This window comes from Podarcis filfolensis, assembly GCF_964270895.1.
Source record: "Podarcis filfolensis genome assembly, chromosome: 1".
Taxonomy (NCBI): Eukaryota; Metazoa; Chordata; class Lepidosauria; order Squamata; family Lacertidae; genus Podarcis; species Podarcis filfolensis.
The window spans coordinates 75,304,320-75,321,170 of record NC_139604.1 but is presented as its reverse complement, the minus strand read 5'-3'; the positions used below and the strand labels follow the sequence as shown (position 1 = coordinate 75,321,170).

The 16,851-nt window shown below is 41.1% G+C and overlaps 1 protein-coding gene across 2 annotated transcripts in view; it reads left to right on the top strand.

The window, feature by feature from the left end:
* LUZP2 (leucine zipper protein 2) overlaps nt 1–16,851 on the top strand; it is a 301,757-nt gene that overhangs the window by 159,637 nt on the left and 125,269 nt on the right. For both annotated transcript variants that reach the window (XM_083599819.1, XM_083599820.1), the window contains exon 5: nt 495–557. In XM_083599819.1, the coding sequence (XP_083455945.1) occupies nt 495–557 (63 nt within the window). The remainder of the gene's footprint in view (nt 1–494; nt 558–16,851) is intronic.

Here is a 16,851-nt window from a genome sequence, read left to right as displayed (position 1 = left end):
TTGCATTGTATTCTGGGATCATAGTATAATATATCCACTATAATCTCCTCAAGGTAAAGCATCTTTCCAAAGGGAATTACTATCTCTTCTAACTCCCCACCCAACCTAGAGAATGATAAGAATGAGAACCAAATGCTCCAAAATTTATCCTGTTTAACTAATGTTCATCCATTTGTTATGTGAGTTTTTCTGAGGGAGACACCTGCCAAATTTTGCCATACACTCCACATTCTGCTATACATTCCAGTTTCCTTTTTCTGCTGTCTAGCCATCTTCAACCTTGTTATCACTAAAAGTAGCCCAAGTTGTTATATAGGACTTCTTCCAATGTTTCATCAAAGAGCGTTAATAGTGCTTGGGCGGACAGAGAAGAATCCCCTTTCTAAAAGGTACTCAAGTAAAAGTTGATCTATAAAAAGTATAAGATGCCTCTCTCTTGGGAGTTTTTGGGTGAATTTACGGCAATCAATTAAAAGGTTATTTTTCATTTTTAGATTAACTTTTTGAAGACTGAAATGGAAAGGAAGAGCAAAATGATTAGGGATCTTCAAAACGAGGTAAGAGGATCCTTAGCTGTCAGAAACATACCTAAAATACGTACATTGTTAATGATAGTGTACAATTACTGTATATTAAATATCTGCATTTGTTTCTGTGGAATTAAATAAAAAGTTACAGAGATTGGATGCCTGGGGTATTTACAATACCCAGTTTCTATTCTGCCATATTTTTACACCTTGTTCCCTTGAGCAACCTGGCCCCATTCTAGGGAAATAGTCTTTGCTGACTCCAGTTAACCCCTTAATGATATATTGTGCAACATTCTATCTTGTGTTCAAGGCCTGAAGTTTGAAATCTGTATCCAGGGGATGGCCGACCTGTGGCCTGCCAAGTGTTGGGAGTTGTAGCCCAGAGCATTTGTAGGCCAACAGGTGAGCCATCCCCACTCTATCCCACCTGCCTTGTTGTTAATTCTGTCCTGGAGTTTTAGTGCTAATTTGGCATGCTTCTGATATCTGATTATCTTCTGGTGACTTGTATCTTTGGTAAGCCTGCCTTTCCCAGGTTTTTCCTGTTATGATAGCATGCCTGTTACAAACTCCTGTCTGCTTGTTTTTTATGAAATCTGCATTTTCCCCCCACTGGTTTTTCTTGTCCTGGGTTCTTTGTCCCTGCCCTGACTGAAAAATGAACATTCAGAAATAACTATGTCTGTTTGCCTTAAATTCACATTTTATTGAATGGTTTTCTTATGGCTTAGATATAATAATGGATTTATAACTTTATGTTCTGAAACAGGAGGAAACAAGTATTTCAAATTCTCTATAGTAAGACTGATTCTCGATAGGGTTGCCATATTTCAAACAGTGAAAAGACAGCCAGAAAAGTTTTGCAAATTTGCAAAAAATGACATTTTTGAGCTTTTATTTTGGTAAATGACACAAACGACCCTGGCAACATGGGTTGCCATACGTCCAGGTTTCCCTGGACTTTTTTTTTTTTTTACTGATTTCTGTCCTGACACTACTGCCGACTACAGTATTCCGAATATGTCCGAGAAATTCCAGACGTATGGCAACCCTAAACAGGTTCTATTGTCTTTCAAAAAACAAGAGAGAAAGAAAAAATGTACAATTGAAAATGGGAACTATCTAGTTTTGCTTATATTACATCATATTCCCAGCACAATCCTACTCAGATGTAAGTTCCACTGAGTTCAGTGATTCATTTCTTTGAGTGTATGAATAAACAGTATTTCTCAAAGCAATCAAGTTCTATTAAGTCCAAATTCAAATAATTCACCAGCGCTGTGGTGAGATGTTGTTTGTGAGAAGTTGTTGCCTCACCGTTTAAGGGCATTTACAGCAGGCTTGTGAATCCGCTCCATTTTTAAAGAAGTGGCTATGTTTTGCTGATTTATTTATTTTTGTATAAATATTTATACACAACTCCCCCCCCCATGAGATGCTCAAAGTGAGTCACAAACACAGTAAATAATAACAATAAAATCAGTGTAAAAACTTGTGAAAAACAGAAGCATCAGGAACAAAATTCTGTGAATTGGTCAATGAAAAAAGCACCTTTAAACAAAACAGTTTTGAGCCATCTTTAAAGTTGTAAATGAGGAGATGGATAAATCTTACAATTTTGGTTTCTCCCTCTCTCCGTCTCTCTTTCATTTTTTCCAGACAGTTCACTGCATTTCTGCATCAGAAACTTTATTTTAGGTTCACATGGAAATTCATATGCAGTTGGCATGCTTTTCTCCTAACATACACATTTTTGCAAGAGATTTTCCCTAACATCATTTACTGTATCAAAATCTGTAAAGGGAATTGGGGTTGCTCTTGCGTAAGTGGGCTGCTGCTCTAGGCAACGTTGTCTGGCTAAACCTTTCCCTGGCTGGACAGCCCTTTCTCCGTGGCTGTGTCAGTCACTGGCAGAATCCGTCAGTGGGTGTTTCCTGAACTTCTTCCAACATAAAAGCTGCTTGACGCCAAGTCTCCGCCTAGCTTCCCTGCGTGGAAGTCTTCTGCGCAGAGTGGGCATGGCCAGCGGAGGTCCTGGGCTCTCCCCGCTGGTCTCTGCGGAAGAGTCTTGGAGCCATCTCTCCGAAGTCCTTCCCTGCTCCCCTTTCTTCCTGGTGTCACGCCGATTTCCTTCCCCAAAGGAAGTGTTCTCTCTCTCCCTGCTGGTCCCTTCTCCTGCATCGTTGGGGAGCCTTACCTCCACTCTTGGCTCCGATGGCAGTTCCCTGACAAAATCATTTATCTGGCAGCTTTTTTAAAAAAAGTCAAGGTGGCTTAAAATAATCTAAAATAAAAATCCATGAAAAAAGCCCAGTACATGCAGTGAATGCAATATAGCATTTGCAAGTGACTTAGTGGAGCAGTTGAGAAATGAGTGAATAAATATGTGCCAGAAACATATCACCATTGGCTCCTGAGTCCTGACTCACTTCAGAGGGGATGCAAATGACACAGGGTGGGCATTAGAATAGAGAAAAGCCCTCTCCCTAGTCACTGCCAAATGGATTTCTGCAGGCTGTAGTATGACACAGAGGGCCTCACTTGCAGGCCTTGGTGATCAGGCAGGAATATACAGGCACTCTTGTACTATTTTCACTAAAATACACACTTTCCCCCAATATATGCCTATATGTACACATGCATTTGGATGGAGAACAGCAGCTCCGAAATCACAGCAGTGCAAATTTCAAAGGATAACTCCATTTTGGTTTGGGAAGCACAAATTAGGTAGGCTCACATTAAAATGCAAAAGAAACTAATTTCTCCCCCATCTCTACAGAGTTAGTATCATTAACACCAAAAATACCTGCATTGTATTTCGTTGTTTTTAAGCTGCCTGTTTTCAGGTAAAGGTGATATTAAGAAATAACTCAATTTAGGTTTCTTCAAACCATTTGATATCATTTTAGCACATTTTGGGTTTTGCAGCTCCTCCAGCTGTGTGAAGTATTTGATCCCTGGTAGCATAAAGAGCTTTGATCTTCTCTGCCACTTTATATTATATATCAGCTTGGTTGAAGCATTTGTCACCCACCAGCTCCTGCGAGACAATTTCATTTTCTACCTGCAATCTCTCAAGCCTCTTTGGGATGGGAAATGTGCTAAAATGTCTCTTGGGGAGTCATACAAAAATCTATGTTCTCCTTTCACATAAAACGCTTTAAAAGACGCATAAAAATAAAAGGTATGAAATGGAAGCTTATGGCTGCTTTGGGACTGCTTGCATCGGTTCACCTAAACGCTTAGCGGTGCCTAATGAATTTTGATGAATGCTATTCTTTAAACAAGACTGGAACTTCGCTGTGCTTTCATCAGCATGTTTCAGTGAACAAAAATGCAAAGCACTGGCCTTTTTGTAAACATCTTTGTCGCCTGGATGCACTGCTAGCTCTGTGGTCATACTTTTCTGTAAGCTTGCAAAGTTTAGCTTTACCACCTTTAATAACCCCAAGGAAGCAAAGAAATATTCCATATTATGATTGTTCACAAGGGATCAAAAGAATACCCTTTTCTGTTGTTGGAAATTGAACGGGGAGATGATTTGGTTGTTTATACAGTAGTACCTCGGGTTACATACATTTCAGGTTACATACACTTCAGATTACAGACTCCGCTAACCCAGAAATATTACCTCGGGTTCAGAACAGAAATCATGCAGCAGCAGTGGGAGGCCCCATTAGCTAAAGTGGTGCTTCAGGTTAAGAACAGTTTCAGGTTAAGAACAGACCTCTGCAACGAATTAAGTTCTTAACCCGAGGTAGCCGAGGTACCACTGTATGTGCAATGCAGTCTCACAAGGTTAGCTGATGAAAAGCCTTGAGTCATACTGACAGTCAAACTTTAGTGGTCATGCTATGGGTGGTCACTGAATCAAAACCCAAAGGAAACTATGGTTGTGCTAAAAGCCAATGCCTGGTGATCTGAGTACACTGTATCAGTAGGCACCCAACCAGCTCAACCCATGGGAGAGGGGCTAAAAGTAAGCAATGGCTGATTAAAACCCACATGTGCTGTGAGGTCGTGGGTTAAATTCCCTTTGATTGATTGGGTAGGTTCTTTTCCCTGACCTTTGACATCTGATATGTGTGCTTTTAGAGCCTCCTCTATTCTTGTGGCTGTAATCTGTTTAATTCCCCACTCTTTAATTGTTGTAATCCACCCTGGAACTTGCTGGTGAAGGGTAGATAATATATTTAATAGTAATAGTAATAATAGTAATACCATGGTTGGTGCATTATAGCTGTGGTAGGTTTCTGAGGCAGGAGGGGGCAAACAAAAGTCTCCTGAGTGTGGGAGCTATAGCATAGGTGGATGTGACTGCAAGGCTCAGAACACAGGAAATATGACCACTTGCAAAATCAAACTAAAGTTTAAAAGATTGGTTTTAATTCTTATTAAAACATGTGCCACCAGGAGTGTACCTACCAGATACTTGCTTTTTTTTTTAAAGAGCATATTGTTTGACATGCTGGGCCTTACTGCTATATAGTAAATTAAATGAAATTAAAAGTGCTGTTTGCAATGCAATCAAGCAAAGTTTAAATAGAAATGGGAATGGAAGATATAAGCAGTTCCCAAGGAAATGCATGTGTAAACATATAGATGTTGTTCTTGGATTCTTCAGGACCTGTTAATAAATATTCCAGGCAAACAGCTGAACACAAAAGGGTGCCATATCTCCATCTTGATGCCCAAAACCTGCTGCTAGCAGAGTACAGCCTAGAATCCCTTAAGTTTGAGTGGTGGGGTGGGAGTTGAAGCTGCCTGAACCAGTTTGTTATACTGACGCTAGTTATATCTTTTTGTATCTCAATGGGAAGGGGGCAACACAAAAGTGATGGGTAGGTTCATCCTATTTTCTCTGAAATCAACCACAGCACAGGATCAATGAGTCATTTATCTTACCCAGTGCTTTTTTCTAAAAAAAAAAAAAATGTTTAGGGGTACTCTAATTTTGACTCAAGAAAACCACAATTTTATAGTTCAAATCAGGAAAAATAAAAGTACAAAGATTCACCAAATGTTTGGGGGTATGCGTCCCCCTGCGTCCCCCCCCCCAGAAAAAAACACTGATCTTACCTATCACCAGGATTAACTGGTTCAGTTAATCCTGAGACAAAGACCTGAGGAACTCAGATAAGATCAAATATTTTTGTAAGTCAAAAATCCTAGCATGCCATTTTCCAGTGTCGGCGGATATAGTTTTGGTTTTAAAAAAGAACAAACTCTCACAAAGTTGTAGAAAAGACTTATTACATTTTTCACCCCATAGTTAATGTAAGTGAAAAGCAATCCTTACATTAAAGGAAATAGAAAAAATTGCTTATGTGGGATTAATGGTACCGGCAAAATCTTTGTGATGAATTGCATTGATTCTGCCTGAAAGAGTTTCCTATATATAATTTTTAAAGGCTGCTTGCCAAAGATGCTTGTAGGCAGGCATACGATGCAAGCTAAGAACTCTGGCCTATCTATAGTTTATTTATATTTATACTATATATACGGATAGGTTTCCTTTTCAGATGCTTTCCAATGTGGAACACAAAATTAAACATACAATTTAACATTCAATTTAAAATTAAACTGTAAACTATAATTAAAAAAGAAAAAGTCCAGAAGGCTAGCGATAGAAAAGTATGATCAGTACAGCATGTCTTGCCTGCAATCTTTTGCAGGCTGACTAAAAGGTGAGCCCCACTGAACATAGTGAAACCTTTGAGTAAATACATAGGATTGCATTATCATGCATTCTTTATCTTTCACATTCAAAACACAAATTAAAATGCCGTTTTACAATAAGTTTCCAGGAACCAATGAAATGTAGACAGCGATAAAGCTTGGTGGGCATTGCCCTTGAAAGAGATGTTCAGAAAATGAGTGCCCAAATCCAAGCTGCCTAGACGAGTTTGTTAATGAATGGAAGATACATTGAGCAGAGTTTTCTCTCTACATCTCAGGTGCTACGGGAAAGTTTGTATGGGAGAGGTTTTAAGTGGTTTTCTCCTTGTGCCACCTACATCCAATTCAACTTCTTTTTGAAGCCTTCCACTTTTATTCGGGAACATTGGACTGATCTTCCAATTCTGATACCAGCTCTAGAGCCAGTGAAAGTCCCTTAGTATGCCTCTAAGGGCTTCTTAGCAGCCCTTCCAGATGCATGTATGTACTATGCTTGTTTAAGAACAACAACATTCACAACATGTCTACGGACCCTGCCCTTCCAAATGAGGAAAGCAAAACACCACTTGGAGAATGAATGAGGCAATCTCCTCCACCTTGCCATTTGTTATCCATGCAATAGACTGGGAAAGAGGAAAATAGAGCCCAGCTGAGGGTTCACAGTGCTGCAGCTCCATTGCTAAACAGCACAAGCGGGTGAGCAGGATGTAAAAGGAAATCTGGTGCCCAGAGTAGCCTTGGGAACCAGGTCAACTGGTCAATTAGGAGGCTTTCTGAGGCTGGTAGCCAAGTGGAATGGCTGCACAACACAACTGTGCTACACACTATGGTGAGTGCAGCAATGTCATTGACAGGATTTGAGCTGAGGTTAGATTAGGTTCCTACATCTGTACAAAGCAGTAAATATTTTCCCATAGCAACCAAGCTGAATAGGCACAGCAGGACCCTGTGAACCTCTTTGTCAATATAATAGCTTATAGAAATGGGTCACCAAACTATTATTATTAAGGTAGAAAGATATAAATGTCAGAGTTTCTGGAAAGAAGAATTAAGGGAGCACTTGAGTCTCTCTTTGTACTGAATTACAAAACAAGTTAAAAACACAGAACAATATGAACTGTAGGAAAGATCTGCTTTTTTTCTCCAGAGGACCTCTTCAAGATAATTTAGTGGAGAATTTTCTTGGTCTTGTGACAAGCCTTTCAGATTTTCTTTTCCATGCATAGAGGTCACCGGCTGCATGAAGCAACCACATGAATATAGCTATAGGTCCATACATGTGCCCTTTACAGACTGATAACTTGCTTTATGGAGACTTGTGGGGCAGGATAAATCAGGATAAATCAAGACAGCACATGATCTTGCAAATAAATCCATAGAAATTACTAGCCCATTAAAATGTTTACTACCTCGCCTATCTATATGTGGGAGATTAGCAGCCAAACCTAACAAATAGATATTCTTGCTAGTTAGCATGAGAAGGGGCTAAGTTCACAGAGCTATACTGCTGATAGGCAGATACTCAGACCATAGAAATACAATTGGTTGAGAGGGCTCTTTGTGATGTCATTTTCCCTCCTCTCCTGAAGAGGAAGGAGCATATAGTACTTCCTTCACCTCCCTCTCTCTTCTTGATCAGCAATGGAGACATGCCTCCGCTTGGTCCAGCGCAGGCAAATGCCTGAGGCGTGGGATGGGTATAGCCAGGATTTATGTTGGGGGACAGGCTTCATGTTAGCAGGCAAGATCCTTAGTTAAGTATTTTTATTGATTGCCCCCCTGGCTACGCCTGTGGCCTGAGGCTGGTTATACCGTAAATATAAGTATTTAGCTGCATAGTTTTTATTGCTGCCATTGCTGTGAACCAATGCAAGGTTATAACTAAGCAAATTATATTTTTAAACTTACTTCCCAAGTTGTTGTCTGATTCTTTGTTAAGTGGGTAAGAAAGGGAGAGCCAACTTACATCATAGCTGGACTTGCTCAAAACAAGCATAATTCCTATGCTTTGCATTTTGCTTTCAAAGATGGATGTTCAACCCACACACATGGGTGTCTTGAGCAATTAATTGCAATTACTGTAATATATCCTCTCCTACCCATCCCACTTTATATTGGGCACTTGTGCTACATTGGGACAACGTTTAAACGAAGGAATGAGAGTCAAAAAGAGAGAAGAAGGAACCAACAGTCTCCCTATTTCTAAAAGCTTTCCTGACTATTTGCCTAGATGCCATGTTATTCACCACAGGTGAGTAAGTGATTGACCATTTACAAGCCTCACATAAGAAGGTGTAGAGGGACACGGGTGGCGCTGTGCGTTAAACCACAGAGCCTAGGACTTGCTGATCAGAAGGTCGGCTGTTCAAATCCCTGCAATGGGGTGAGCTCCTGTTGCTTGGTCCCTGCGCCTGCCAACCTAGCTGTTTGAAAGCACGTCAAAGTGCAAGTAGATAAACAGGTACCACTCCGGCGGGAAGGTAAACAGCGTTTCTGTGCGCTGCTCTGGTTCGCCAGAAGCAGCTTAGTCATGATGGCCACATGACCCGGAAGCTGTATGCCGGCTCCCTCGGCCAATAAAGCGAGATGAGCACTGCAACCCCAGAGTCGGTCACGACTGGACCTAATGCTCAGGGGTCTCCTTACCTTTATATATGTGTGGAAGTTCTTTGAAACTTATTATTCAAATTGTGTTAGTAATATTTTATTTATGAAAAGAACATTCCCATGATTTAAGACAACCACATGTCATTGCTAAACCTCTTAGGATTCCAGGCATAGACATACATACCTTTCAAAAACTCTTAGAGTATGCATTGCATTTTTGACAGCACTTAACACAGCAAGGGATTAACTAGACTGCCACTGCTTCATATCTCTTTTGACCTCTTCCTTGTAATGTTTAGGTAAATACAATGTATGATGTGCCATCACTGCATTATGTATTTTCCTGTACACAGTGTACATTTTCCCAGTGTAAAATAGCTAACGAGGAGAGGTGGGGGCAGAGAAATGCCCAGTGGCAGTAACACTTTTATAGTTAGAATAATCTAAATGCATAAAAAACTAGAAAAGCTGTTGCTGAAGTTTCTGTTTCTCTGTATGTTCTAATATATAAGTGTGATGGAAAACAATATATCTAAGGTCATATAAATATCTCTGACACTGTAAGCTTCATGCCATTGGGATCCATTGGTCACACATGTTGAGATGACCATGTGACTCTGCTAAGTACTACTCTTGAGTGCTTGCTCTTAGTGATGTTCATAATGGCAGTTTAATTACCTCAGCATATGGTATCAGCTCACATGTAGAGCTGTTTCCACAATGGAAAAAGCATGTGTCCCAGCTCTCATTTGTACAGAATGTGTACAAATGTGACTCATCGAGCCCTCATTTAAGTTATGCTGCTGGAATATCTGCACTGGAACAATCACGCCTACCTGCTAGATCCTGTTGTCTATTGATCAAGGTAATACAGTTTGACTTTTATGAGTCAAGAAACTTGAATGTTCTTTGCACAACATACAAGTTACTTACAACTCTGCTCCATGCCCAAACATTTTATCCAAAATGTCCCCCAACTCTGCAGAGCAGATTTTACTGTATGTATGAAGGGCTAAAGGGAAGAGAAGAGGAAGGAAAATTTCAATTGTATGAGCAGAATTTCATGCCATTGGGAGTCTAGGTGTGTCACATGGCTTTGTCAGCATCTGTTTTAAAAAATGTAAGGACCAAAGGCAAAAGAGGGGAAATATGGGAAATGGTTATTGTTATATGGATTGTATTACCAACTGCATAGTTAGACAGGTGAGTTCCCCTATTGCAACAGTTCATAAAATTTGCACTACTTGAACATTGCTGGTTGTCTTAGCAGACCACTTAATTTTTTATTTTTGCAGTACCAGTATTGTAATCCAAAACAGTGGTGTATTGGCCAGGATTCTGAAAAGGGACCCTTTACCTGGTAATATTTTAAGGGTGGTGGGTTTGAATGGTATACTGTAGCAAAGCCAGATTTTGGAAAACATGAGTCCTAGGTCAGGACATTGTTAACCCATTTGATAAATCCAGCCCAGGGCAAAAATGAATGCCAGGAAAAGAAATGTAAGTGCAGGTCCAAGTATGTATATTCTCTACCTTTCTGCAACCTTTCCACAGTCCACCTGAATGGAATTCATGGTCTGCAGACTACAGTTTGCGAACATTGCTGAAAACATTTCAATCAACAATGAAAAAAAAAAAAATATGTAGATATTCTTAAGGAATCAAAGAAGTCTTAAGTGTACCAAAGAAGTGAGATTATAAAATGTGAATCAGAGTTAGCGGGGTTGCTTGAAAATCTTGTAGAAGATTTTGTGTGTCAGGCTTGCTACATAATTAGGGAAGTGATAAAAGGAGCACAGATTCATTTGGAAAGTTGGGTTATAGGCAGTACAGTCCCATAGTTCAAGCAGAACAAAGTCAAACATGTAACCAGTGAAGAATGGATTAAAGGAAGCACTGACATTTGAGCCATTAACACAGATAACCTTTCTCCTTATGCTCTCTTCTACAAAGATGATATACAAAGCATGGATTATTTGGTTTAAACAGTATATGAAATTACCTCATGCATCTCAAGATTAAATCCTTGGACGTACCAGCTGTAAGATAAATAATCAGCTCACACTTAATGTTTTGTACTCAGTTTCAGAGACTCTATAGAGAGGGATGCGGGTGGCGCTGTGGTCTAAACCACAAAGCCTAGGGCTTGCCAATGGGAAGTTCAGCTGTTCAAATCCCCACGACAGGGTGAGCTTCCGTTGCTCCCTGCTCCTGCCAACCTAGCAGTTCGGAAGCACGTCAAAGTGCAAGTAGATAAATAGGTACCGCTCTGGCGGAAAGGTAAATGGCATATCCGTGCGCTGTTCTGGTTCGCCAGAAGTGGCTTGATCATGCTGGCCACATGACCCAGAAGCTGTCTGCAGACAAACGCCAGCTCCCTCGGCCTATAGAGTGAGGTGAGCGCCGCAACCCCAGAGTCGTCTGCGACTGGACCTAATGGTCAGGGGTACCTTTACCTTTACCTCAGAGACTCTATATAAGAGATTATGGAATTGGTTACAGTTGTTTCGTTGGAGCTGCTTTGAAAATATGGTAGTGGATTCTAGTGATGTGAAAATCACAAGAAAATGTGGTGTTGCTGTACCTTCTATTTTAGGCCAATAACAGATTCAGTTGACATTCAATACATTTTTAAATGGTAACTTAAGAGTATGTGACCCTATTTCATTTAAAATCTCCCAATTGTTTAATGAACTACGTTAGCTCCTGAATTGTCATGAGTCACAGAATGTTCATATGCATTTTCTGAGGTAATTGGTGTGGGGGGGAGTATGCTAAGGAGTGACAGTTGTGTCAATTCCTGTTTCTCTCAATTTCATTTTTTAAAAAAGTTTTAAATTCAGTTAGCCAATTTCCCAGTTTGCATTCCAATATGTATTTTTGTATAATTTCACCATATATGTGCATGTGTGTAATGTCCCCTAATATAATACATATATCCCAGTTTGGTGTCAGCTGCAGATTTGATGAGTATCAATTCCTTCATCTAAGTCATCTATAAAGATGTTGAATAACAGCAGGCACAGGACAGACCACCCCACTTGTCACTTTTTTCCAGGATGATGAGGAACAATTAATGAGCATGGGTTAGGGGGTGCAAAATACTTGCCTTGCTGTGGGCACTGGCAACCCACGCTACACCACTTTTCCATCCATCAGGGTGACCAAGGCTGATTCATCCCAAAGCTAGGCCTCAACCCAGACTGAAATTTGTCAAGATAATCCGTTCTACAGCTGAACTGTCACTATTCTCTCAAGCACTTTACAGTGGTACCTGCAGTTGTGGAAGGGATCTGTTCTAGAGCTCCAGTCAGATCCTGAGGTTTTTACAACCGGAGGTGCCTTTTCTGCGCATGCGTGTGGTGCGGTAGAGTGCTTCTGCGCATGCACGCGTGGCGAAAACCAGAAAAATACTTCCAGGTTTGCTGCGTGTGTATCCCAAAGGATACGTAACCAGAGGTGCTCATAAGTAGAGGTACCACTGTATTCAAAAAAGGGCATTTGTGCATGGGTGGATGATGCCAAGTACTTCAAGGACCAAGGAGGTCATATTTAGGAGTAGTCACACTCCTTTAAAGAACAGGCACCTCTCCACCTACCCACAAATATGCATTAGGCAAACCCTGGACTCTCAGCTAGCTCAAATTACCCATGATGGGTAGAGATTGAGAGAGTATGCTATGGGCGAAACTACTGCAAGGTACTACCTAAAATTCTAGAAGCATGCTTAGATTTCAGTAAGAAAAGCAGCAAACGGAGATTTCCATTTATTTGAATTTCTTCCCCCATCATCGTTTTACAGTTCATTAGTCCCAAATATTAACACTTCAAGAAGCCTAAAACTACCTATTTAACATGTATAATTATTCAGCTCAAATTAATTTACATTTCAAGTACCTTCCATTTACCTTTATAAAGCCTTATCCAGCCTGATTAATGAATATTTCAATCTTCAAATCAGTTATTTTCAATCATGTCAACATTTTCTTTAACTTATTTTTCCTCAGTGCCACCAGCCAAATGACTTACATGATAAAACTCACAGTGCTTGCATCAATTTGCATTACTATCCTTATTGCCTTTTCTAAAACTAAATTTATCAGCAAAGGCTACAAGGCCAAATTTCTCATAATCCCCAGATTTTAAAATGAGGACAAAAACCCACATGTGAAGGACAATAGGGAAAGCTACTATCTCCTCCTCCTTTTTTGTTAGCTGCTGCTTACTGCCATTCACCTCCCTGCTGCTGCTTTCATGCTTTTTCTAATCCAAAATGACCTCAGCCAATCAAGGAAGATACCATAAATGTGCTAATGTCACATTACCATGTAACCAACCAGATTTGACTGTCACCATGAAACTGGGAGTGAGGGTGTCATAGGAGACTTAGAGGATGCACCATTCTGGAAGCCAGACAATAAGCTTACTGTACCGTCTCTCTCCATTGAGAACAGAACAGTACAGTCATATCTCATGTTACGTTTGCTTCATGTTACGTTTTTTAGGTTGTGTCCCATGGCAACCCGGAATTACTGGAAAGGGTTACTTCCGGATTTCACTGCATGCGCAGTAGCGCTAAATCACGCTTTGCGCATGCTCACAAGCACCAAATCGCGCCACACACCTGCGCAGATACGGCACTTCAGGTTGCGGGCTTTTCACATTGCGAAGAGGCCTCTGGAACGGATGCCATTTGCAACAAGAGGTACCACTGTATAAGAAAATCCTGATTCAATCCAGACACAACTAAATCCAGTGCCATCTACAAATTGTGTCATATAATGAGCACTCACACTTTACACTGTGGGTGCCCTTTGCAGGATCGCGCATGGTGCTACAGTTCCCAGGCAGCTTACTGGCAAATAGGGCTGGCTTGCCTCTCAGTGTTAATTTTTGGAGGTTCACGCCCAGCCTCAGTCATCAAGTTTCTTGCTGGGAGGTGGGGCCAGCCCCAGTTATAAATAGGGGGGGGTGGAGCTGACAATAGCCAGGCAGTCAGCTCTGGAGATTCACCCTCCCTACCTTCCCTTTGTTTAATGTTTCTTGTTTGCAGGTTAACTTTTTCTTCCTGTTTAGTGGGCACTGCTACGGTCTTTGACTGGTTGCTGTTGAAGGACCGGGAAGAAATTTTCCTGCATTGGCAATTCATCACAACTTTGGCGGTTATGGCCTTGGGTGGAATCCTTTAGTCTTTTCTTCCCTATTTGGGGGGGGGGGGATGAAGTGGTGACACAACCCCCTGCAGCGGCGATTCCAGGGTCTCCTCTTAAAGGGGTTATATATATGGGTGTCACTGGCCATACACTGAGAAGTCGTCAGTGAACTACCCTGTGTGCGGGTATATGGGCCTGGCTGCCTGCTACACTTACGTCTCGCAGAGCACCCCCTTATCCCATTTACCCTGATGAGCCCCAGTTCCCCCCAGCTGGGGTGCTGGGAGGGATACATGCCCAAGGCCTAAGCCAAGGTCTTCCTATATTCAGAAGTTTAATAAAGTTGTGGCCTATTTTTAATTCCATATAACATTGTCAAAGTCTTTATTCCTTCCTTATGATCCCTGGTCACGCAATGACACTGGCCACACAAAGGGTAATGTTTCCTCCATCGCTCAAATGGTTGATGCCAACCCTCACTATGACCACTTTCAGTGAATGCAGCCAGCTGTGGTTTAATATTCTCACCACTATATTATTATCATGCACAGGAACTCTGCCAAATACACCATATATTAAAGAGTATCTGCTTTCCTTATCTGTCTTATCTCCCCATTGCCATCATTAAAATCCAGGAAGGGTGGGGATGCCTCTGTATGCATTTACTCACTTAAAGTAGTAGGCTATAAGAATGGGACAAAAACACCAGGATTGGAAAGTTAAAACTAAATAACTTTCATTTTAGCTTAAAATAACATAACAAGATAGATTTATTTGCAGGTTGAATATGTTGCGATACTTTGGTTAATAACGGCTTATCAATACTACTGTTGCTCCATTTACGTTAATGCTGTACTCCTGCTTTAAAAAGATGGCTGTGCACTTGCTCTAGTTCCTGTTGCTATGCTGATACCAATTATCCTGTTAGCTTCATTCTGCAGGCTGATTAGAAGACTGCACTGGAAGTCCCACCCACCCACCCAGTTTCCCATCCCACTTACCTTAGAGGCCTTTCATCCCACTTACCTTAGAGGTCTTCACCAGATGTCTTCCTAGTGAGGGAACTCTCTGTTTCTTCAGGTTAACGGCTGACACACTGGCCTCAGCTCTTTCCAAAAACTGCAACTGGAGTCTCTTCCTCTTTGCAGACCTTCTTGACTGCTGCTTTCTGTGATTTCAGCTTAAGTTGTTGTCTCGGCACCCTCCTCTCAAAGACTGCCTAACTACCCCCTAAACAGTGCTGAGCCTTATATTCTTTACAGCCAAAACATTCCAACTAAGAACATTCACTGTAATCCCAAAGCTTCATTGGTTTACAACTGTGGACCAACAGATTTTAATAGAATGCCTACAAAAGAAGTTGACCTCTTTACGTTCCACTAAATTATATAATAGCTGCGCATTCCGACCGACTGTTATAATTTGAAACTTATTAAGGCACAAGACCCTCTGGGGCAAAAGCATCAGTTAAACTGCCTCTTGGCAGAGTGCCAGCTGAACCCCAATGTGATGGATGGTATCTAGTTGTCTCAGGCCAGTCACAACACAATAGCCATTGTGCTCGTGGAACCTTGTTCTTTCAAGAACACAACTGCTGAATCCAACATGTGTGTTGCACAAGACATTGTGCAGCCTCTAGCTAGTGCCATTATACTCAGAGACTGTTAAGCTCTCTGTGTTGCAATGTCCTGATGAAATATTGGCTTCAGCTAGGAGACCAATCCCTCCTCCCAGTTAGGTATTTACAATTCAAACTGTGTTCAAAATTGTTGTGGGAAACAAAATGAAACAACATTTAAAATCCTCCTCAGAAGTATACAGCTACTTCTACTACAATGATTTCTAGCAGCCATTTGAGAAAACTGCAGACAAATAATTAACATATTTCAAAAGATTATAGTTTATAGTTCTTCCACAGAGTGTGGTGTTATCTTCTCTAACATAACAATACAAACCCCAGCATATGGGGTATGGCAAATTGATGTAATCTCAGTCCTGACACTCACATCAGCCAGGGTGGACGACAAATCCCTGTACCACTGGGGCAGGCAAATTACTGGACCTGGCACAGCCACTAGGCAGATGCTGTCAAGTGATAGCAGTACTTGGGCTCTGATCCAAGGACAACTAAACCTCCCCAATCTACAAAACACAGAGTTTTGGAATTTTCCACACACTACTTCCAGCAAAGATCCCACCAGTGGTACTTCAGCTCGCCTGCATGTTTTCTGGACAGGATGGGCAGAGGTTAGTGGGAGCCCGGAGGTCTGAGCAGAGGAACATCTCTGTACAATCCAAGCCCCACCCCCCACCCTGCTTCCAGCCTGGCACAAAGGGCGGGTGGGTTGGAATCAAGCCTTAAATGTGACATGAAACATCCTAAAATAGTACAACACTTTGGGATAAAACTCCATTTATTTATTTTATTTAGCAAAATTTGTATACAGTGGTACCTCAGGTTAAGTACTTAATTCGTTCCGGAGGTCCATTCTTAACCTGAAACTGTTCTTAACCCGAAGCACCACTTTAGCTAATGGGGCCTCCTGCTGCTGCCGCGCCACCAGAGCATGATTTCTGTTCTCATCCTGAAGCAAAGTTCTTAACCTGAAGCACTATTTCTGGCTTAGTGGAGTGTGTAACCTAAAGCGTATGTAACCTGAAGTGTATGTAACCCTAGGTACCACTGTACTGCTTAATGGTAAATAAAACATCTGAGCTGCTTATGAAGAACATAAAATCTACATTAAATTGTCAACAAAAATCTATGTTAAAATCAAGTTTTTAAAAAGTATTGACTTCAATGGGACTTATTTCTTTGTCGACATGGACTGTAGCCACAGCTGATATATGCTTCAAGAGACTTTTTTTACAATATGCATTCA